Source organism: Drosophila ananassae, chromosome XR (assembly GCF_017639315.1).
Source record: "Drosophila ananassae strain 14024-0371.13 chromosome XR, ASM1763931v2, whole genome shotgun sequence".
NCBI lineage: Eukaryota > Metazoa > Arthropoda > Insecta > Diptera > Drosophilidae > Drosophila > Drosophila ananassae.
The window spans coordinates 14,075,966-14,099,300 of NC_057932.1; the positions used below are offsets into that span (position 1 = coordinate 14,075,966).

Sequence of the window (23,335 nt, forward strand, 5' to 3'; positions counted from 1 at the left end):
CCTAGAATCCTCCTAGCTCCCTCCCAGCTCCCTCCTAGCTCCCTTCTAGCTCCCTCCATAGCTACCTCCTAGCTCCCTCCTAGCTCCCTTCTAGCTACCTCCTAGCTCCCTCCTAGCTCCCTTCTAGCTCCCCCCTAGCTCCCTCTTTGCTGCCTCATAGCTCCCACCTAGCTCCCTCCCAGCTCCCTCCCAGCTCCCTCCATAGCTACCTCCTAGCTCCCTCCTAGCTCCCTTCTAGCTCCCTCCTAGCTCCCTCCTAACATACTCCTAGCCCTCTCCTAGCTTCTCTTGGCAGATAAAATAACTCCACTGCATTCCAATATCGTGTGGAATAGCTGGTACTTGAAGAGTTAATGGACAGGCACGCGAGCCGCCACTTCAGGCCTCTCAACAAGTTTATTAGGCAAGTGAAGGAATATTTTCACATTTAGAATGAAATTTAGGGACATTTTTAAAACTGGAAATGTTTTAAAATGTTAAAGAATCTTTGATTTTCTATTCTATTATTATCTAAAAGCGCTGAAAAAATTGTTTTCTTTTGAAAAATAATATATAAATATATTTATTTTATTAAAAGTAACCTTAAGCCACCAATTAGGTGCCCTGGAACTCACCTGAAACACTTTTAAAAATGGCCAAAATGATTTAAACGGCTGTCTAGCCCTAGGAAAATAGGGTTTTCTTTAAAAAAATAATAGCTTCTCATAATAAACTAGTCAATAAGTGACTAATAAGGTGGATATGGGGAAATGGGTCCCAACAAGGGACGATCCCTTTATCTCCCAGTCCAAATATGCCTTAAATTGCTTTAAAGCGAGGCGGAAAAAATAGTTTTCACCGAGCAATAAGGCAATAAAGGCAAATAATAATTAACTAATTAAAAACTAAAAAAACTGCACATAAAAAAAAATATGGAAAAGAGGCGGGAGTGGGCGGGATGGGCGGTAATAATGACAGTTTCCCGCAAAAGCTAAACAATGTGTGGCGATATTTCAGTGGGATTTGAGTGGGATTTGGGAAAAGCATTTGGCTTTTGGATTTTCCAACAAAAACAGGGAAAAAATAAATAAAAAATATAAACAAAAACCGCAATAAAGTCGACAAGCGGTTTTCACACAATTTGCAATTTCGAACAGGCCGGTGGGAGTTGGAGACTGAGACTGAGACTGGAAGGGGGAGGAACTTAACTTAACTTATGAAAGTTAATGGCGAACCGATGTTTAGAAAGAAAAGCTTTTGTAGAGCGCTTTCTCCTCAAGGAGTCTTCTGCTGTCACTTAACGGTACATTAATCATTCCCACGCTTGGGGTCAAGAGGTCATCCCGAAAAAAAAAAAACAAAAAAAAAGCGGAAATGATTGAGTTATTGGAGGTCCGGACTGGACTTTGAAGGCCTAATGCGATTGGATCATTAATCAGTTGGCTGTCCAATAGCTGGGAATCGGAAGGAACTTAACTTAACCCTTGACCCCGCTCCTGGGAGAGTCCTGGGAGGCAGGACGAATGCAAAGCGCAACTAAACAGCGCTAAAGAGTACAAACTCGAGTGCCAGGTCACGTTAAACGCTCCAAATTAAAATCCCAAGGAGGCAGAGGCCATAATTCTTGGTTTTTATTTTTTAGTTTTTAGTTTTTGTTGCAACAAGGAGGGGGGGGCACCCCCTTACCGTACTTAGGCTAACAATCAGGGCGGCCCCTCTAGGGTGGACTTGCCTCCAAAATGCCCATTTTGTTAGGACCTAGGGGTATAAACACTATTCGAAATTATTAGGGGGTAATGGAGTTAAAAAAAAAATTATTAAAAATATATATTTTACTCTAAAGAAAATTTATTTTTTTTATTATATTTTTTTATATTTTTTTTTTAAATCATAATTCCCTTAAATATCCCTGAAAATGTCCTTTACAGTGCCCGTCTCTGGGCAATTATGAAGCTTGCATGCCAACATTATAATTGATTGCCTAAGCTTACAAACAAGGGGGCTTTAGGGGGAATTGGGGGGGTAGGTGGTAGGAGGGGGGGTAGTAATTTGATTGCGCAATTTGCGCGCATTGTGTTGCATAGTTTTTGGCGCGCCATCCCCCTCCCCCTGGCCAGTAATCCTTGCCAGCCGAAGGCACGAAACAGAAAACAGGCAACGAACATGACATGCATTTATGTCACGTCACATGTGCAACACGAACACCAACACCAACACCACTCCCCCGTGTGTGTGTGTGTGTGTGTGCAACAATTTTAATTGGCGACATTCCGCAATTTTATGACTTTTAAAATTCTACATATATTTCATGCCCCCTTGCGGGGTGAGCGTGCAACGTTGCCACACTTCAATTGGCTCCTTTGAAGGACACGAGAAGGAGGCAAGGACATGCCTCGCCTGCCTCGCCTGCCTCGCTAGCCTAGACTCTTGTTGTTGTAATTAGTGAGCTGCATTTCTTTGCCACTTTCGGCCATGGCAATTAAGTGGCAGTGGCAAGTGGCAGGGGGCAAGTGGCAGGGGCATGTGGCAGCAAATGAACAAAAGCCAGAAAAGCTCACACAGACCGGGAGGCAAAAGAAACCGAATATGAAATTATGCAATTAAGCAGCAAGGAGGGGGGGAGGCAGGACCTATACCTGCCCCAAGGACAAGAAGGCGTTGGCCCAGGAGGCAGGCAACTTGCCACAACATTTTAGTTCCAGGATTCCGCAGAAAGTGCCGCGGAATCTAAATAATTTCCAAAAAAATAATAATTACTTTATTGAGGACTTGAGGGGAGGGGTTCAAGGACTCAAGGGGCAGAGCTGACCCGATGGCCCAGTTCATGCCACAAGAGTGGCAAGTGGAAAGTGATAGCCCAGCGGGATGCCCAGTATCTGTATCTGTATCTGTATCTTTCAGATGTATCTGTATCTCACAATGAGCGATCAGCAGCTGGCGATCAGAGGGCTCTGGGGCTTCAACACCTTGCTTACTCTTTTATGGATCATGCCCCTCGTGCCCCCACCCCTCTTCTGGAGGGGCAAACAAAAAGCCATCCACTCACAATGTTGCCCCGCTGCTGTTTTTTTTACGACTCTGGCCGGAGGGAAGATGCATTTTGCATTTCACTTTAATTCAAAACGACTTAATTTCTTTTTTTTGAATTGGATGTGGCAGGGGTATGGGGTATGGGGCATGCCCCTTTGGTGCCAGAAATGCTTATAAATGCTCAATGCGCGTAGCCGATTAATTGCACATAAAAATTAACAACAATCAGCCGAGCGGCAACAATAACTATCGAACGGCCACAAATAATAAAAAAAAAATGAAAAGAAAGAGGCTGCTGGCCGGGCTGCTGCTTCCAGGGATAGTGATGGCAGCGTGAGGGAAGAGTCGTGAGTATCTGATACTCTCCACCTGCCTCTTAACCCTATAATAACTGCTATCATAGCCCCCCTTAACCCTTTAAAAATCGATCACGCTGTCACCACTTTAGATCACACCTTCTTAGTCGTTATATCGTTATGGCTCTCCTCGCACCTCCTCTGCCTCTTGCCTCTTGCCACAGACAATGTTGCACTTTGTATGCCACCTCCGTTCTTGCCCCTTTCTTTGTGGTGTTTTTGGCTCGTTTTATGTGCACCAAATTGAGTCATAAAATACATTTTCACTTCGTCGAGACTCAGAGAGCTGGAGAGTTGCATTCCATTAAGTGGCATAGGCATATTTTTATGGGGCATGTGTGGCAAGTGTCGTTTAGCCAACTTGCTCTTCTAATTAAGAGGCCCATCGGGAGATAAGCGGAGCAGCCAGGAGGCAGTAGGCAGGAGGCAGTAGGCAGGAGGCAGGAGGTCTGGGAGATCAGGAGGATCTGAGATCAGATCACAGCGAGGTGTTGATTAGCCGGCCGGACTAAGCTGGGCCATAAAGAGGAGCTCTCTCTTGAAGGAGATATCCTTGCCCATCAAACAGGTGTGAAAAGGTGGGGGGTTACCCCCTTCTAGGATAAAAAAAAACTAAAAACGGATTTATAGATGCCGGCGGGCAGTAAAAATTTTTAAATAGCATCCATTTAGTTGGTGGGACATTAATTTCTTCTTTTTTTTTTTCTTTTTTTCAAAAAACCAGCGCCGCTTTGGGACTTCAAATCAGGGTTTTATATTTATCCTTTCCATGTTGTTGTTGTTTGTTGTTGTTGTTGTTGGTGACTGATCTGGAGCAGCGATAAATCACGAGGGAGGAGGGGGATAGGGAAGAGAAGAGACCTTTGTTGGCCACGTTGTTGACAAATCAGTTGGCAACAAGGCTGGACGGCACACGCGACCAACAAAAAAAAATATTTAAAGGGGGAGACTTGATACCCTAAAGGGGTTAAGGGGTTAATCCTACTAGCAATAAATAAAATACGATTTTAACTCAACAGATTCTTTAACAAAAGGCTCTATCTTCTATGTTTTTATTTCTTATTTCATATTTTATTTATATTTTTAATAAAAAAGAGCATCTGAAAGTCATCTTCCAACTCTTATGTCTCTTCCAGAGTCCTCACTCCTCGAGAACCTTTGTCACCTTCAGAGCCATTTACCCCCACGTCTGGCAGACCTCCTTCTTCTCCTTGGCCTCCAACCTCCACCTCCTCCAGCTCCAGCTACAGCTCCAGCTTTGGACCAGTGTCTTGGACCTCTCAGAGCCCGGATCTCGAGGGCAGCACATTAAAAGTAAATTAACTTATCAGCGACAACGATCAGTTATTTTATTACGTTTGTCCACGCAGTAACACGAACATTATAATATCAAAGATGCCGATTAAGATTCCACCTCGGATCAGAAATTGAATCGAAATGGAGGAGGCTTGGAGGCTGGAGGTTGGAGGCTATGTGGGCTGATCTCTCTCTCTCTATAGGCATGGCTTATAACTCCATTTTAGGCCAAAAACTAAACAACAGAATAGAGTACTATTGGCATCAAGGATATAGTTATAGTATAGTATAGTAGTAGGTATAATTATTTTTAAGAAAAGCAACCAGGAATGTGGTCGATTTCCCCTCTGGCTGGTCCTGAGCAAACAGAGCGTTAGCCAATGAATGGATATTAGACTAATTAGGCCCATGGCCGAGATAGGCATCTGCGAGGTGGACTTCCATTCCAGCAGCAGTTCGCAGAAGAGACCGGAAAAACGCTGCCAACTGTCCAACTTGGCCAGAGGGGCAGGGGTTTTGGGCAGTGGCCTATAGAGGGGCGGTGGGTGTGGCTGGGGACAACTGCGCATTGCGGTTGCAACATTTCTTTCTCATCATTTCTCATCCAATAGTACACAGAGAGAAAAATAGAAATATTTAAACACGTTTTTTGATGAAAAGAAAACAATTTTTTAATTATTTTATTTTAAATTTATTTAATATTTATATTCTCTTATATCCTTTGGCCTCTGAAAGTGCAATTATTTGAAATAGAATATTTTTAAACAATTTTAGGACTAAAAAGTTAAACAATTTGTATAGAAAACTATTTTTAATTAACTTCTAGACTCTTTTTTAATTTAAATTTATTTTATATTTAAATTCCCCTATATAATCCCTTCCTAAATATCCTTTTTCTCAGTGTCCTTTGGCCTCTGAAAGTGCAATTATTTAAAATAGAAATAATTTAAACCATTTTTGAATGAAAAAGTTTCAACAAAACCATTTTTAATTAACTTTAAGTGACTTTTACATTAAAATTTATTTTATATTTATTATCTTCTATTTAGTCCCTGCTTATATCCTTTTTCTCAGTGTCCTTTGGCCTCTGAAAGTGCAATTATTTTAAGCATTCAATTGGCATCGGCTTCGAAGTTCGAATTGTCGAATTCGACCGCAGACCGCAGGATATGCGACTCTGTCCTGGCAATTATATGCATTTAAATGCAATAACCGTCATCAGGACGAAGGACTCACAACTAAGGACTCGCTTCAGTTCAGTCGACTTGTCCTGGCATTTGATGCTCCGCCAGAGGACTCTAATTATTTTAATGCGTTCCGCAATTGAAGCGCGCGCTTGAGTCCTTCCTCCTTACTCCCGCCCCTGCCCCTTCCCCTGCTCCTACCCCTGCTCCTGCCCCTGCTCCTGCTGCTCTAATTTTCTAGCCACTAATGACCTTCGCAGGTCACCTGACCTTTCCAGCCTGGTGTTCTCCGTTCCGGGCTGTCTTTCAACCGGAATCAATATCAATCAAACGGAAACCGCCGCTCTCGACAAATTGCATTTGTTTCTCATCTCGCTCCGCTTCTGTTTCCCTTCAGAGTCCTTCCTGCAATTAGTCCTTTTTTTTTTAGGAGAACATGTGGCCTCTGAAGGTACTTGGTCTGGGAGGCCCAGAAGCAGAGCTATTGGCGTGAAATTTTAATTGCCAGCTAGTTGTCTGGAGAGTGGAAGTGGAGGGAGTTACTATCTAGGAGTATCTAGGACTATCCGAGTCCTTAAAACCTCGAAAACAGCCATCTCATTGAGTTTAAAGACAAGTTATATTGTTCATTTAACACTTTCCTTATAATTTTTTAATAAAAACTCGAAAATAAATCTCAAAAAAACTTCCTCTTTGCCAGAAAATAGGAATAGCTAGTGTTACAGGACTATTAAGGAGTATCTAGGACGATCTAGATTATGAAAACCTCAAAAACAGCCATCTCTTTGCGTTAAAAGACAAGTCTTATTGTTTAAATACCACCTTTCTTCACATTTCTTAATAAAAATTCAAAAACAAATCTCAAAAACACTTCCTCTTTGCCGGAAAACCAGAATAGATACTATTACAGGACTATCAAGGACTAACTAAGACTATCTAGGTCCTCAAAAACAGCCATATCTTTGAGTTAAAAGACAAATCTTATTGGTTAAATAACACTTTCCTTCAAATTTCTTAACAAAAACTCAAAAATAAATCTCAAAAAGACTTCCTCCCTCCCAGAAAACCAGAAACCTCTTCTCAAAAAACCCCAAGATCTCAATTATGGAGCCTCTTGGATAGATACGCCCACCACCCCCCCGACACAGCGCCATTTTGGGGCACAGACTGGCCGAAATTACGGCCATTTGACCGACATTTGCCGCAGATCTGCCGCCTCCTGCCGCCTGCCGCCTCTGCTATAAAAAGTGGCGCGGAGAGCCCCGGAGGCGAGCTCTCGTCGTGGTGAGTTGGCGGCAATGGCGGCGCTGGACGCGAGCGGGAGGCAAGACCTAGAGCAGTCCGGCTGCCGAGAGGCCGAGAGGGAGAGGCCACAGGGCGAGAGTAGAGTGGTGCTGCTCTAACACTAACCTGGCTGGGGGAGAGCGGCAAAGTCACCACCAAGTGGCCTGTAACAAAGTGGCAGAAATGTTGCCGTTCTGCCGGCGTCGACGCAGCAGCAGCAGAAGCAGCAGCAGCAGCAGCCACAGCTGCAAGCGACGTCGGCAGGTGCGTTTCCAGCCGCCCGGAGACCGCTCAGTCTCGTTTTGGCAGCCAAGCCGCTCACGACGTCGCTGGCGGAGAACCCCCCCCAAGTACCAAGTAGAGTGTGAAAAGCTGGGAGAGTCTTAGGGAGTGTGCCAATATCCGAAATCTGTGAAGAGTTCCTCGAAGTTTATTTTTTTTGTGAAGTGTCTCTGAGAGAAGAAAGACTCGGGAAGAAAGAGTATCATTTGTGGAGTGCTTGTAGACTGGCTATGAAAGACTCGATGAGCATTCTAACCCAAACGCCCAGCGAAACGCCCGCGGCCCACAGCCAGCTGCACCATCATCTCAGTCACCACCACCATCCGGCGCTGCACCACCACCCGGCCCTGCAGCACCACTACAGCCTGCAGCAGCAGCATCAGCAACAGCAGCAGCAGCATCAGCAGCCACCAGCACCACCGGCGGCAGCCACAACCACGGTGGTCAACATGTCCGGCAGCACCACCACGGCGGCTAATCTGAAGCCCAACCGATCCCGCTTCATGATCAACGACATCCTGGCGGGCAGTGCCGCGGCCGCCTTCTACAAGCAACAGCAGCAGCACCACCACCACCACCACCAGAGCCACCACAATAACAACAATCACTCTGGTGGCTCGAGTGGCGGCAGCAGTCCCACCCACCACAACAACAACAACGGCGAGGGATTTGAGCCACCGAGTGGAGGAGCTGGAGCAGGAGCAGGAGCAGCTGCCCCACCACCACCGCTGCACCACCTCCACCCGCAATCGCATCCCCATCCGCATCCGCATCCGCACTCACACCCACATCCGCACGCCCTGGTGCATCCGCACGCCAAGCTGGCCGCGGGCGGTGGCGCCGCCAACGGTCTGAATGTGGCACAGTACGCGGCGGCCATGCAACAGCACTATGCCGCCGCCGCCGCAGCAGCAGCGGCCCGAAACAGTGCAGCAGCAGCCGCCGCGGCAGCCGCAGCAGCAGCATCAGCCGCCGCCGCCGGAGGAGGAGGAGGAGGAGGTGGCCTGGGTGTGGGTGGTGCGCCGGCGGGAGCGGAGCTGGACGACAGCAGCGACTATCACGAGGAGAACGAGGACTGCGACAGCGACGAGGGCGGCAGCGCGGGAGGCGGCGGGGGAGGCAGCAACCACATGGACGATCACAGCGTTTGTAGCAATGGTGAGGTGAGCCTCTTTACTAAGTGGGCCAGGGCGGGGCAGGGCGTTGCAAGGGAGGGGGCAGGGTAGGATCTTGGAACCTACAATTTCTACAATTTGCTAAGAAATATTCCCAACTTCCTTAAAACACTAACTAAAGTTAATAAAACATCAGAAATTAATCAAAAAACCAAAAAATTTCAAAGAAAAGTTCTCCCTTTTGGTGCCAAGTTCGTTGCCTAAGTCTTTCGTTTCTCCTTTTTTTTTTTTGAGCGTGTGCCCAGAGGGGGAGGATGGTGGATGGCGGAGGGAGGGGTGACAGCGCCCTCGCCTTTGTCGCTTTGCAAAACAAACTGTAAAAATGATTGCATGACCATTTTTAGAATTCCCAACCGATGTGCCTTTTTAGTTAAAAAATGCAACAAAAAAAACAGAAAAAAAAGAATGCATTTTCACGCTTTGTTTGCGTCACTGGGGAGCTTCTAAGGCCCCGCACCACCCCTCCCCCCCTCCACTCAGCATGCTCTCGGGGGCATGCACCTGCAGTGCAGTGCGAGTTATTATGGCAGAATGGGGGGCGTGGTCAGGCAGGAAGAAGCAGAAGCCCAGGCAGAAGCAGAGCAGCGAAAAATCTCATATAATTACGAATCTCCCGCCTCCCTCTCTCTCGCTCGCTCTCTCGCTCTTCTGTTATCTCACGCACTGCCCCTTGGAGGCAGCCCCCCTCTGTCCAGCCCCCCTCCTTCCCTTTTACAATCATTTAATTGTGGAAATTGTTGTAAAAATGCATTTAACCCCCGTTAATAGAGGCCCCCTGGCACAAAAAAAAAAAAGGTTCAAATTGTTGCAGGCTGTTTTTCAAAACTCATCTCCAGTCGCTTCGTTTATCTGTCTCCGGTTTGTTGTTGTTGTTTTTTGCTGTTTTTTATGTAATTTTGTTAGCCAGTTTCCATCTGTTTTGGCCTCGACTGTGCTGTGCCATTTATTACAGCAATTTCCTGTTGCCAATTGCAATTTTATAAACGGTAGTCGCGTCCACTTTGGCTCTTTTAGAGGACTCCCTCTCTTAGGGGAGGGGTGGGGAGGGGCGAGGAGCGGAGTATCCGCCAGCAGGCTCTTGGCCCGCTCCAATCCGACAGTCCATCAATTCCTCAGAATTCTGCCAATGTTGCAATTCCAGAGATCTCAAGTGCCATCTCAATTAGTGATGAGAGCCGGGTCTGAGCTTCTTCTTCAATTATCGAATATTATCGAAGATCATACTTCCAGGCCTTAGTTTTTGTTTTAATTTAATAATTTTATTATTTTTTCATTTAATAGTAATTTCTTTTGAGATCACAAGTGCCATCTCAATTAGTAATGAGAGCCGGGTCTGAGCTTTCTTCTTCAATTATCGAAGATCGTACTGCCAATGCTACTTTCGACTTTTGATTTAACATTTAATTGATTTAATTATTGTTTTATTTTTTAATTTAATAATTCCTTTCGAGGCTCGTGGGTATTTGGCTTTAATTAAACATTTTGCAGTCCAGAGACCTCAAATGTCATCTCAATTAGTGATGAGAGCTTCTTCTTCAATTATCGAAAATTGTACTGCCATTTTGTAATATTTAATTGATTTAATTTTTGTTTTAACTTTAAATTTAATCATTCCTTTCGCTCTTACTATTATTATGCAGTTTCTACCATCTCATTAGTGATGAGAGCTGCTTCTCCAATTATCGAATATTATCGAAGATCATACTGCCATAAATTTAACATTTAATTGATTTAATTTTTGTGTTAAACTTTTCATTTATTAATTCCCCTCGAAAGCAGAGCAGCCGGTCGGCGCTTGTGAGCAATTCGCTTTAATTGAAAATTAATATTATTCAGCCGCGGCATTATCGCTCATTTATCGCCGCCATTAATCAGTTATCGTCGCCGCTTTTATGGCCAATAACAGCTTTCGTCGCGATTGATGGATGACGAATAGAAGCCGTCAAGAGAGCGCCTCAAATCGATCCATAAGTGCAGAGTTCAACGCCAAGCCAGAGTCTGTCTGAGTTGTTTTATCTCCCTTTTTTTTAATTATTTAGTTTTTTAGACAAGAGCCGGTCAGAGCCCTCCTCGGAGTGGATGTTTAAGTGCAGGCACTTGGCAAATTTTCGCTTTAAATAATTTAACGCTTGAGAGTGTGTCTACCCCCTCTTATCTGGTGGCCACGATCTCGCGAATTTGCATAAATTTTATGTTAAGAAAAAAGGCGGAAAAGTGCCTGGCCAGAAACTACTACGAGGGGTTACTGTTCTACCACTTTTTGTGGCAAGTCTGGGAGCCATAAACGAGCCTCTAACTGTAAACTCAGGGGGGGGAGTGGGTTAAAGCGGATGAATATTGATTGGAATTAGTTGGGAATTAGTCCCAAGGTTAATTTCAGTGATTATACTACTTTTATGCCTCTTTTTTTTTTAGTAACTACTAGTAGTAATTGATGTTTTTCTTTTCTGAAAAATAGTATTAATTTTATTGATTTTTTTTTAACTTTTAGGCGGCAAGGACGATGACGGAAACAGCATCAAGAGCGGCTCCACCAGCGACATGAGCGGGCTGAGCAAGAAGCAGAGGAAGGCCAGGACCGCCTTCACCGACCACCAGCTGCAGACTCTGGAGAAGTCCTTCGAGCGGCAGAAGTACCTCAGTGTCCAGGAGCGCCAGGAGCTGGCCCACAAGCTGGACTTGAGCGACTGCCAGGTGAAGACCTGGTACCAGAACAGGAGGTGGGTCCCAAGGACACTTACATTTCAATTAAAATTAGCAGTTTTTAGCCTAGTTACTATTCTTATTTAATAATTTAAATTTATAATTAATTGAATATTATTTTTTATCCCCCTTTTTAGAACCAAATGGAAGCGACAGACTGCTGTCGGGCTGGAACTCCTCGCCGAGGCCGGAAACTTCGCCGCCTTCCAGCGGCTCTACGGCGGATCCCCCTACTTGGGCGCCTGGCCGTACGCGGCTGCTGCCGGTGCTGGGGCCGCTGCTGCCGCCGCCCACGGTGCCACGCCCCACACCAGCATCGACATCTACTACCGCCAAGCGGCCGCCGCCGCCGCCATGCAGAAGCCCCTGCCCTACAACCTCTACGCCGGAGTGCCCAACGTGGGCGTGGGCGTGGGCGTCGGCGTCGGCCCAGCCCCCTTCTCGCACCTCTCCGCCTCCAGTTCGCTGTCCTCGCTGAGCAGCTACTACCAGAGCGCCGCTGCCGCCGCGGCTGCCGCGAATCCGGGCGGACCTCCGCCCCCACCCCCGCCCTCGTCGACGGCGGCGGCTACCGGCGGCTCTCCATCGCCCATCGGGGGACTGATCAAGCCGCTGGCCGGCAGCCCCACCGGCGGTATGCCCCCGCACCACCCCTCCCGTCCCGACTCCGCCTCGCCGCCGCTGCCCCTGCCGCTGGCACGCCCCCCCTCCACACCAAGTCCCACCCTGAACCCGGGCAGTCCGCCGGGCCGCTCGGTGGACAGTTGTTCGCAGGCCCAGTCGGATGACGAGGATCAGATCCAGGTGTGAGCGAGAGGCAGGATCTAGAGAGTGTGTGTGTGTGTGTGTGTGGAAACAGTGTTGGAAAACCCCCCAAAAGCACAATATCTTTATTTCGAAAAAAAGCATTTATTTTAAAAGCAACTTTAAAAAGCACAAAAAAATACAGTTTTTAGCGAAAATAAATTCAGGATGTGTGCTAGTGTGTGTGTGTTGTGTATATAAGCCCTGTATTAGTGTGTGTGCGTGTCTGCTTCTTAACTTATTTTTTAGTCGCGCTTAGTAACTTATTGGAAGTGCTTCTGGAAGCTCAAAAACAACATTTTTTTGTCTAAAACATAATAATAATATTATAATCATGATAAATGGAAAATAATTAATAATATTTATTTAGATGTTGTATGTGAACACTATCAGCCAAAAAAAAAGTAACAAAACTCTGTATAGTTAAGGCCTAACCACAAAATGTATTATCTTCATTAATATTAATTTTAAATACTATTATATACATATATATTTTTTTTTTTTTAAATAGATACTAGCCTAGACGTTATAACTGTAACTGTATAATGTAAAGTATATCCTTTTTTTGTCTATGTTAGCAACCACACGTATTTTTTTGTCTAAATAAAAAAAAAATAAATAACAATAATTATATACGAGAAAGTAAAGCTTGTTTTTATTCCAAAAAAAAAAGAAAAAAAAAGGCAATTAAAATAATGACCAAACAGAAACAATTAACAAGAAAGGGGGGGGGGGGGGTAGGGTGCCTAGAGGGGGGGGTGGAGAGACGACGACGTGCCGGCCAACCCCTAATGATAATAATTGCATGCAAAATGCATTTAACCGCAATTAGTGCATTTATTAGGCCAAAAGTTGATATATTGAATAACTGCCACCAGTTGGCCAAAAACACATATAATGGTGGCAGGGGGAGGGTGGGCTGACCAGTTATGGCCATGTCCAATGCCCTGCCACTGCCACTGCAACTGCAACTGCCACTGCCACTGCATTGCGTGTTCGCATGCAACCGGCGTGGCATGGCCAGCGGCCGAAGGCAAAGTCCAGCAAACGATCCTTGAAGTCTAAGGGCTAAGGACCAAAAATTCATAAAGACCAGTGCCAGGTGACCCAGCCAACAGAGTGGCAGCAGGGGGAGGGGCGGAGGGGGAGGAAGAAGTGTTCTTGGAAAAGGTATAGGTATTACTATATATATAGTTATTGATATAGTCCAGAACTTAAGAGGATTACGAGAGGGAAGAGTCTATACTTATGAGAATTTTAAATAAAAGTTTCAACACTCTTATAGTTTCTTATAAAATGTTTTTTTTAGGATATATTTAAAAAGAAATCTAAAAGTATATAATAAGAACATATTATATATAGATACATAGATAGTCCAGAACTTGAGAGGATTATGAGAGGGAAGAGTAGAAGTCAGTTAGACAGTCTTAAGAATAGTCTATACTTTGTAGGTATTTTGAATAAAAGTCTTAACACTCTTATAGTTAAGAGTGTTAAGTTATAGTTAATAGTTTCTTATCAAATGGTTTAAATAAAATGGTTTTTATTAATTTATATAATATTAGAAATAAGATTTTTAAAAGAAGTATGTAAGTATTTAAAAAACAATATATATACATATATAGATAGTCCATAACTTGAGAGGATTACATCTCTATACCTTAGAGATATCTATTTAAAATATGCTTTGTGCATATTTTAAATAAAAGTCTTAATACTCTCACACTTTCTTAAATACTGGTCCATTTTTTTATGATATATGCCAAAAGAATATAAAAGTATATAAAAATAATACATATAGATAGATAGTTAGTCCAGAACTTTATAGGATTACGAAAAGGAAGAGTCCATACTTTATAGGTATTTTTAATAAAAGTCTCTATACTCTAATACTTTCTCACAAACTGGGTATTTTTTGTTATTATTTTTATAAAAAGAAGTATAAAAGTATATAAAAAGTATATAATATATGTACATACATAGTTAGTCCTACATAGACATAGTTATTTTGAAGGATTAAGAGAGGGAAGAGGCTATACTTTAGAGATGTCTATATCTCTTAATATAGTCATACTTTCTTATAAAATGGTTCATTTTTTATTATATCCTTAACAAGAATATAAAAGTATAAAAAAAAGAATATATATACATAGCTAGTTAGTCCATAACTTTGGGGAATTACGGGAGAGAAGAGTCGGTTAAGAGAGTCATAAGACTAGACTTTATTTTTCGATTTTTAATAAAAGTTTAGCTTATAAATTGTTAAAATTTTAATAATTTATGTAAAAAGAATATAAAGTTATGTAAAAGAATATAAAAGTTAGTCCAGAACTAGAGGATTGGAAGGAAGGTCAGTTCAAAAAGTCATTCTTAAGAGTCAAAGTCACTGGACTAACTTTATTTTTCGATTTTTAATAAACGCTTAGTCTATAAACTGGCTTATATTTATATGATTTGTGTAATAAATTTAATAACTAGTTTTATCACATAGTCTCTTTATTTGATTCTTCTCTCAAACTCCCTTTCCTTCTCTCTGGAATATACTTTTTAGAGATTTTTAATAAAAGTCTTAGTACACTCACACTTTCTGGCACACAAACTGGATAATTTTTTGAATTAACTATTTCATAAATTTAAAATAGGGTATCCCTTAGTCTCTTAAATTTAATCCTTTCATAAACTCCCTTCTCTACTCCCTGGAAGCACGCTTTTTTCAACTTCTCAGGCTTCATGTGTTTTTGCGCCTTCTCGGACAAATTGGCCGCAATGTTCAAATTGCTCTTGGCCGTTGGCTGTTGGCTGTTGGCTGTTTGGCTGTTTGGCTGTCTTGGCTTAAAACTTAAAACTTAAAACTTAAAACAAAAGCGAAAGCCAGGGACTGGCAGGACCGACGGGCAGCCCTTCATTAAAAGACAAATGACACAAGAGAACACGCTCAATTAAACACGATCGTGGCTGTTGTTTCAGTTAGCTCCGTTGGCTAATTACTGGCTGGCCTAAAAAACGGACTAAAAACTGAAACAATTACCAGAGACATCGGGCTACAAAGTGGCTGGAAGGAAAGCAACGAAATAATCATCCATTTATGCTTAAATCTATATAGAAACCCCCCCCTAATTCGCTTTCATGTTTAAATTAAAGACACATCGGATCATCGGAGTGACAGTTGCCGACATGAGCATCAGGCGTTTGATATGCAAACTCCGCCAATGTCCTGTGGATGTGTGCGGACGGACGGAGGTCCTGGGAGCTGGATCCCTGGATCCCTGCATCCCAGGACGCATTTACGAAATGAAGCAGAAATATTGCCTGCTTACTGTGCTGTAACATCAATTTGCATGGAAATCAGCCGCCGAATGTCAAAGTCCTGCCACTGCCACTGCCACTGCCACACAGGCATCCAATTAGAGGCACACTTTTGTGGGAGGATGGATGGCACAGCACATCCGTGTCCTAGACACACCACCCACCATTGCTATTTATTTTGCCATTTTTTATCCACATCCCCGCCATAAGTTTGTAATTAGAATTCATTCAAGCATTTTCTGCATATTATTTTTCCCCAAAAAGTCTATAATTTTCAAGAAACTCAACTTGCTGGAGGTTCTCCTAGAAAGTCTAGGAGTTCCTTCTACAAAATTAAAGGGCTGGACGAGCCCTAACCGGAAGAACGCCCTCGATTCGCGGATTTTCCCCCAAAAAAGCCGGCCAACCCTTGCAATTTTCCCAGCCAGAAATGAAATTAAAAGTTCATGCCCCCGGCTGTTAAAATTTCATTTATATTTTTTTTTTTCGCTTTTTTTGATTACGGTTGGACACTGACACTGGACACTGGACATATGGAAGCCATCCACATTAATATTTTTATTTATTTTTTTGCTGATTATTTAATTTCATATTTTTTCACTTTTTCCCCCTTTTTTTTGCTATTTTTTCCATCCATCTTGTAACAAAATGACTAGTAGGGGGGGAGTTAATCTACGTTCTGTATAATTTGTCACATTTTGCATTAACTATTTACCCCCTAACAGCCATAGCCCCTGGAATAGAAGCCATGTGGGGTGTATGGGATGTGCATTTTAAATAATCATTTGACAGAGAACGGAAATTGCGCTTAATTGCCAGCAAAGATTTTTTAATCATTTTTTTATCTATCTGTTTTTTGCCAGTAGAGGCTATTTTTTATTTCCATTTTTTCCATTTTTGCTACCCATGTTTGGATAATTGCGCTTAAATAAATATTTGCTTGATAATTGCGAAATGTTTGTTTTTCTCTGCCCGACTCTACCCGCTTTGTTGGAATAATTTTAGTTGATAAAGGGGTTAGAGCCATTAACCCATGAGAGCCAACTCTCTCTTACTTGAAAAACTAACTAAATAATGGGTATTACAGGGAAGAAGCTAGGAGGAACGCCTAAAAGGCGGCTTGCAAAAATGTTTCAAGTGTTTCTGTTTGTTTTCACTTCTGTGTCCTGTGTGCCGACTGGCCGACTGACTGGCCGGCGATTATATTCAATAATTGTGTGCATTTAGATAAGTTACAAGCCTCGAGGGCCGCCGACACAGACAAAGTGAACCGAACCGAACTGAACTGAACTGAACTGCACCGAGTGGCCGCCACTTCCACGGCTCTGGTCTCTGGGCCCAAATGGTGGCCAGTCACGCCATCCACCGGCATCCCTCCTCTTTTTTTTTATCCACACTGCCACAAAGTGCAACTTCCATGGTGTGTAGGTGTTGAAAGTTGAAATCGTAGGGAAATCGCAGGGAATAGCAGGGCACTGGGCACTCGGGAAGGGGTAGGGGGATCGGATCGGCTGGCAAATTGGCCGGCGCAGAAATGTGTCGGAAGTCTTTAGTAAAAGTTAAATAGAAAGCATATGGAAGATTTATATGCCATTGCCCGCTATAGTTATGCAAATTGCTAGAGGACGAGGGCTTGAGCCTCAGGGCTCTTCAGATGGCAGGATCCTTAAGGACTCCAACTTCTAGGCGGAGAGGGAGGGAGACTGCAAGGGACTTACTTAGTAGCTCTAGTCTCGGTCACTAAAATTACTGAATTTTAACTAATTATGATTTAATTAGGAATTAAATAATATACATTTATAATACAACAAAACAAATAAATTTATTATAAAACAAATAAATTATACAATGAAAATATATAGAAGGAAATATATAGAAAATGTATAAAAGAAACTCACGTGCTTTTCCTTCAAATTTCTGTAAATTGAAGAAGTCATTATTCCTTATGAACTTGCATATAGTATGTACTTAACTTCTGTACCTTTCCTTCTTTATTTACTTTAGATCCTGTTATATATATAACATATATGGCAGTACATATATAGCACTCACACTGATATCCAATAAAATATATAAGCTAATAAGCTATAAGCTTTTTGAATTTATTTGAATTTATTTCCATCCAAACACTTTTTACACATAACATATTATTTTGACATATTGTATGATATAATATATATGCAAATATTTTAATAAGCCCGCACTTTAAAAAACTCAACAAAAATTCAAGAAAAAACACAAGAATAAAAAAATAAAATAAGCAATTAAATTTAAACAAAAAACAAATAAACACTTCCCTATTTCTCTAAGTGTAAAATCGAGACACTTCCCGTTACTTTTTCTTATATATGTACTTGAGTATCTTTTATCCCTATCTTATATTTACATACATATGTATGTATGTACATACATATATGCACTTTTTACAAGAAATCTTACATGTAACTGTAAATACCCATATCTACATGCAACGCAACTGTACCCGCAGAGGGATCCTTACACCGACACACACACACACACACACATAAAAAATATGCAAAAAAAAAGTTCCGTTGGAGCACCCACTTAACGGTTCTCCTTATATGGGCAAAAGAGAAAGACTAACCTTTGGAAAGGTACAGAAATAGTGATATTATTTTGCCATAATCACAATTATTAACTTTAAAACACTCAAAAAGACTTAAAAACGCGAAAAATTATGCAATTTGGATTTTGAAAGCCGAAAAGACGCGCTGCCATCCTCACCCACGCACTAATGGCCGCCGCGGACACAAATCTCATGTAATTCGATACAATTCGCACGGATAACAAGTGGAAACAATATTTAATTAACTATTTATCACTTATTTGAATTTTTTATGCAAAAAAAGCAAAGAAATACTTGCTCCCAATAAGAAAAAAAGGAGAAAACTTTCACCTGTCAAGTCAAATTTTAAACTGATTCAGTCGAGCGTTTTCCAACACTACTAGGAAATTCCATCTTACTCGATTGTTTCTTGGGGATATTTGGTATTTTTCTTTGATACTTTATTGTTTTTCATTATTTTGATGTTATCTGAGGACTCATATACATATCAGGAACTGTACAAGCTTTGGGACAGAAGCAGGAGGCTCTAGGATCTGATTTCATTGTGATTTTCATCATGGTCTTTGGTAGGATTATTCCCATTCCCCCCATGTGGTGGTTTACTTGGAGATTCGTCTTTCCCCCAGAACGTTGTTTAATGTTGGTGGATCTTGGAGGATCTTGTTTATCATATTTTTATGGTATTTCCTTAATATCACACCTATTAAAATATAATCTTTTATTTTAGGCAACCTTCTGAGCAAGGAGAGCTACTACGGAAGACTAGGACTTAGGGCATGGGATTACTTCTAATTAAAATCTGGAACCATCAGGAACATATCAACGACATCTGTCTCCCGTCTTAGCATCCTTGTGGTTAGCTTGGAGCTGGATTATAATCCGAATCATTTAAGAAGTATGCAGGAAACAGTTTAGTTTTGAGCCAGAGGTTTTAGACAACTCATGTAACCTTGATTCTAGACCAATTGGCTTTATTTCAGAGCTTCTTTTGGGATCTTAATGTAATATACCATCTTTAAAGAAGTCTTGCTAAGTACCACCATGAAGTTTAGATCATAGAGCTCCCCAAAAATGCTCCACAGAGTCCTCCGCAGTTTCCACACAGTCAGGACCTCCCCAATGGAACTATAGACCTGCTGTTAACCGGATATTACGGAGACTTTGGTAACTAATCAATAAAATCCATTGCTCTAATATGTTTTTAAAGCTATTTCTAGACCCACAAGCCCATGGAAACCCAAAACCCAGGACAGCTTTTGATCTTATTGCATTTATGTGATCGTATCAGCTGCCAAACACTTTTCACAGCTGAACAACTGCCGGCGTCGTCATCTGGTCCTAATCCTTGGGCCAAAACGCCCGGCCATGGCAGGGCAGGCATGAATATCCTTGTAAATGAAAACATTTGTTGCCATTTTCTATCGGCGGCCAGCCATCTAGGCAATTTTGTCGACAGATTAAAATGCGGCCAAAAATGAAAAACTAAAAACTAAAAACCGGCGAGGAAATCAAAAATAGGGATTTATTTTGCTTATCAGCGATGAGAATTTGAGGCGGCGCTGCGAAAAGGACAACAAGGACTCGATGAATTTGTCACATTAACCGAGGGCCGAGGGCATGTAGTTGCGATAAGATCAGCTCATCCGATCGACAGAATTTGGCTACTGTTTCGGTGGTGATTTCCCTTCATATTTTCGCCGATTGGCGAGATGGCAGTGGCAGTGGCCGTGGCAGTGGTGGTGGTGAGTCCTTCGGCTAATACAATATTCTGGAAATATTGTTGTTGTCAGTGTAATTGGCAGGATATTAGCAGGGGTTGATCTCGCTGCTCATGCTGTTGATGTCCTGCCAGCGGTCCAGTCAACGGATTACGTCGGGCATTATGAGCAAATTAAGTGTGAAGTGGCATTTGGGACTCAGGACTCGGGACTCGGGACTCGTTCGAAAGCCTAAGCGCTTTAAAATCGAGGGAAAATGGAAAAACTAACAACGAAAATGTTGACAAAAGGTGTCACATGTCAAGCACTTGGCAAGGGCTCGGCCAGGACCTTCCAGTGACCCTCCCCTTCGGGGGAAAATCTCTCTCGGAATCGCATCAAAAGGAAGCAAACACAATCGGAATAAAAATGAAAAACAAACTAACATTTAACCCCATAGTGCCCTTCTTTGCACTGCCCTGCCCCATCACGAAATCCACCCACTCAGAAGCCGAAAGCTTATCATTTACACTTAACGGTTTACGCAGGAGGCACGTGCCGGTGCATTATTAACCGCAAAATGCTCATAAAGGATCAATTTGTGCGCACACGTGTCCAGGATAATGCCCGAGAACGGTGGGTGCCGGCGGGACGAAGCGTGAAGTGCACATAAATCAAAGCAGCGGCTGCCAAATGGACAAAGATGATGACAAGCCGGAGGAGGAATGGATAGTGGAGGATAGGACACCGCTCAGGACACCGCACAGGACTGCAGGCACTGCGAAGGAAATGCAATTTAAAGCGGCGGGCCCATCGAGAAAAGGAAGCCATTAGAAATGCAAAAAGGATCTGCGGCACGGGTGTGTGAAACGCCGGAAGCCCTGAAGATTTATGTCCGAGAATCCTGCCGCAAGGATACGCCTATTAGGAAGCTATTCCGCAAGCCAAATGCCAAATAGATTTTAATTAGAAGTGGGATGCGATTTAGTGGGAAAGTAATCTATAAATTGTTCTATAAATTAATTCAAGAAATTGTAGCTAAGAACTATGTGATAGAAAGTGGGGTTGGAAGATGTCCTTAAGAGTCCCTTATCTTATGTATTTATATCTTATGGATTTCTTATAGAATATCCCTTATTTTCCCACATCTATCTCATCCTTAAACTCCTTTATTTATCTTCTAAAAGAGCTACTGAACTTTGATATTTTCCCATTGATTTCTCAACTAATTTTGAAGATAATTTCATATGAAAGTATCTATAAGATAGCATTGCTGTTGGCTGTGAGGCTTATGTTTTTACCATTTCATGGCAATTTGCAATTTCCAATTATAACGCAATCCGATTGCGTGCCACAAATGACAAGCTTTTACGAATTCGCGATGCGATCCCTTGAAATTATGATTTCATATGCGATTGGAGGACGTCCTGGAAGGGAGAGCAAGGAACTGTGCACCCACACGGGAAGGAGCTGGCCAGGACAGGACTGGACAGGAAATCAAGCGAATGATGAGCCAAAATTATGCCCTGACCTGACCACATCCTAACCAATTATGGTCATTAAATTGGCATTTGAAATTCAGAGAGCCGAAGGAGTCGAGCGAACAAATTCCAGTCTGTTCGACTATTTAATTTCGATTTAATTCGGCGGGCCGGCGGTTCTGTACTCCCCTGCTCCCTGTTCCCTGTTCCCTGCTCAGTGGAGCAGAATGTGAATGGGTATCCCACCCGTACTACGGTTGAACAACTGTCATAAAAATCACGCAGCGGAAATTATTTTGTCACCATTTATAATTGCATTGTCACAACGTCAGTCAATAGTAGTTGCAGATTCAGTTGCCTCTTCTGTTTCTGTTTCTGTTTCTGTGTCTGTGTCTGATCCTGGCCAGAAGCAGGCTGACTTGCTCCTGCTGTTATTATTGTGATTGGAGGGTGTTGAAAGTAACACCCCGCACATTAAATCAAGTGCCACCCACCCTCCAGAGCGACTCCAGAGCGACTCCATCCACCCACCCGTCTGTCGACAGCGTCATACATAAATTATTGAAAAATCATTCTACAAATAAACCCGGACTCCGGACCCCGGACCCCGGATCCCGGGGCCAGTAGCCAGTCAGTATTCAGTAGTCAGGAGCCCAGAGTCCTCACCAGACAAGTAAATAAAATCCACCACCTTGCCACTTGAATGGTGCGCCATGGTGGCCAGAGGAGGAGGTGGAGGAGCTGGAGGAGGAGGAACAGAAGCCAGCTAAAGGACACGCTCTGACTGTGTTGATTGCTTTGACAAGACCGCAAATAAAGCAGTAAATAACCAAAGGGACTGGTCTGGTCCTACCTTTTTTTTTTTTGGGTGGAGGGTAGGTGGAGAGTTTGGGCCAGGTTACATTGCGCATACGCCGCGTGGTCGTACTTGGCTAAGAGAGGGCTTCCGTAGTCTATAAAATGGTCAGATATTAGGGAGCTCAATTGGGCCTTGGATGATAGTTTTAATCCTACTAGAGCCATAAGTTTGGTCTTTAATAATATATTCTAAGCCCAAGTTGTATCCTTTAATTTCTCATAAAACATGGGATATCCTGCGACATCCTTTCGGGCCAATACCCACTGTAGAAGCTGCCAAACAGGAGCAACCACAGGCAAATCCAATTAATTTATCCATAGCGCCTAAAAACTTTAAGCGCAAGCGTCGAAGCAGAGCTAACCCAGAGCACCACTGCCCTGGCCCCCACCCACTAAGCCTTCACCACCACCACCCTTCCATCGCTGCCCCACACCCACCCCCATCCCCCTGTTAGTGGAAAATTTTCTGGGATTCGTGGCTCGTCAGTTTCCGTTTCCGTTTGAGCGAGTTGCCGTCTATTTATTTGCAAATGCAACTTGTCCAATTTGACAGTTGTCGCTTGTAAATGTCACACCAGGCAGAGTCCTGATGGTCCTGTGGTGGTCCTGGTGGTCCACCCCCCTCCTCCTATCTCTAGCACCACGAGGGGGTGGATTGGAGGACAGTGAAGCGGAAAGTGTGAAGCCTGTAACGAGGCATATTGCGATTGGATTTTGTGTAAATTTATTTATGTTAATTAGTTTCAATTTGATTTAATTTGCCTCTGCCGCCAGAGCAGTCAGAGCAGTCAGAGCAGTCAGAGGAGTGGGGAGAGAACTTCCAACTTCCAACTACCAACTACCAACTGCCAACTGACAATTAAAAGCACGTTAAAAACGCATTTAGCATCTTGGCCAGATCTTGGATAGCTCCGGAGGTAGACCCGTTTAGGCCGAAAACGAAACGAAATCGGCTAATGACAGCCGCATCAATCCGGTGCGCTAACAAAGCGTTGAAGAAATCACTTTACCAGCGGCGTCCCATAAAACGCAGTCCCGAAACCCCAAACCCGAAGATCGCAGATCGCAGATCGCGGATCGCGATTCCCAAACTTCACTCACTCAAGACCCCTTTAAAAAATAAAGAAGAAAAAAAAACTGAAATGACAACAAGACATGCAAACAAATGAAATCAAATCAAACCAAATGATCCGGCTCCAACTCGAGGCAACTCCAGCTCCAACTTAGCGCTCAGCTTCGACGAAAAGTCTAATTTGTTGATAATTTGCGACCGCCGCCGCCGCCGCCGCCATCCCAGGGATCTCTCCTTTGGT

General features: G+C 43.1%; 1 protein-coding gene and 1 long non-coding RNA gene across 3 annotated transcripts; both read left to right on the plus strand.

Moving 5' to 3' along the window:
* Positions 1–6,831: 6,831 nt before the first annotated feature.
* LOC6492915 (homeobox protein B-H1) lies at positions 6,832–12,728 on the plus strand. 2 transcript variants are annotated; one of them, XM_032452080.2, is made up of 3 exons: positions 6,835–8,569; positions 11,078–11,306; positions 11,427–12,728. In XM_032452080.2, exons 1-3 carry the CDS (start codon positions 7,642–7,644, stop codon positions 12,097–12,099), a joined length of 1,830 nt encoding a protein of 609 aa, XP_032307971.1. In that variant the 5' UTR covers positions 6,835–7,641; the 3' UTR covers positions 12,100–12,728. The 2 variants fall into 2 exon arrangements, with proteins under 2 accessions (XP_032307972.1, XP_032307971.1); XM_032452081.2 differs by lacking the exon at positions 11,427–12,728 and having other exon boundaries at positions 6,832–8,574; positions 11,078–11,267.
* Positions 12,729–18,356: 5,628 nt separating this feature from the next.
* LOC123257633 lies at positions 18,357–21,399 on the plus strand. The gene is made up of 3 exons (XR_006507749.1): positions 18,357–19,150; positions 19,204–19,728; positions 19,777–21,399. It is a non-coding gene; the product is annotated as an uncharacterized LOC123257633 (long non-coding RNA).
* The last annotated feature ends 1,936 nt before the right edge of the window (positions 21,400–23,335 follow it).

Bases quoted from the DNA above. Each gene is read 5' to 3' on its own strand.
- LOC6492915 (XM_032452080.2), top strand. From the start codon at position 7,642: ATGAAAGACTCGATGAGCATTCTAACCCAAACGCCCAGCGAAACGCCC. The intron at 8,570-11,077 runs GTGAGGTGAGCC...TTTAACTTTTAG, and splicing joins TCACAGCGTTTGTAGCAATG to GCGGCAAGGACGATGACGGA. The intron at 11,307-11,426 runs GTGGGTCCCAAG...CCCCCTTTTTAG, and splicing joins ACCTGGTACCAGAACAGGAG to AACCAAATGGAAGCGACAGA.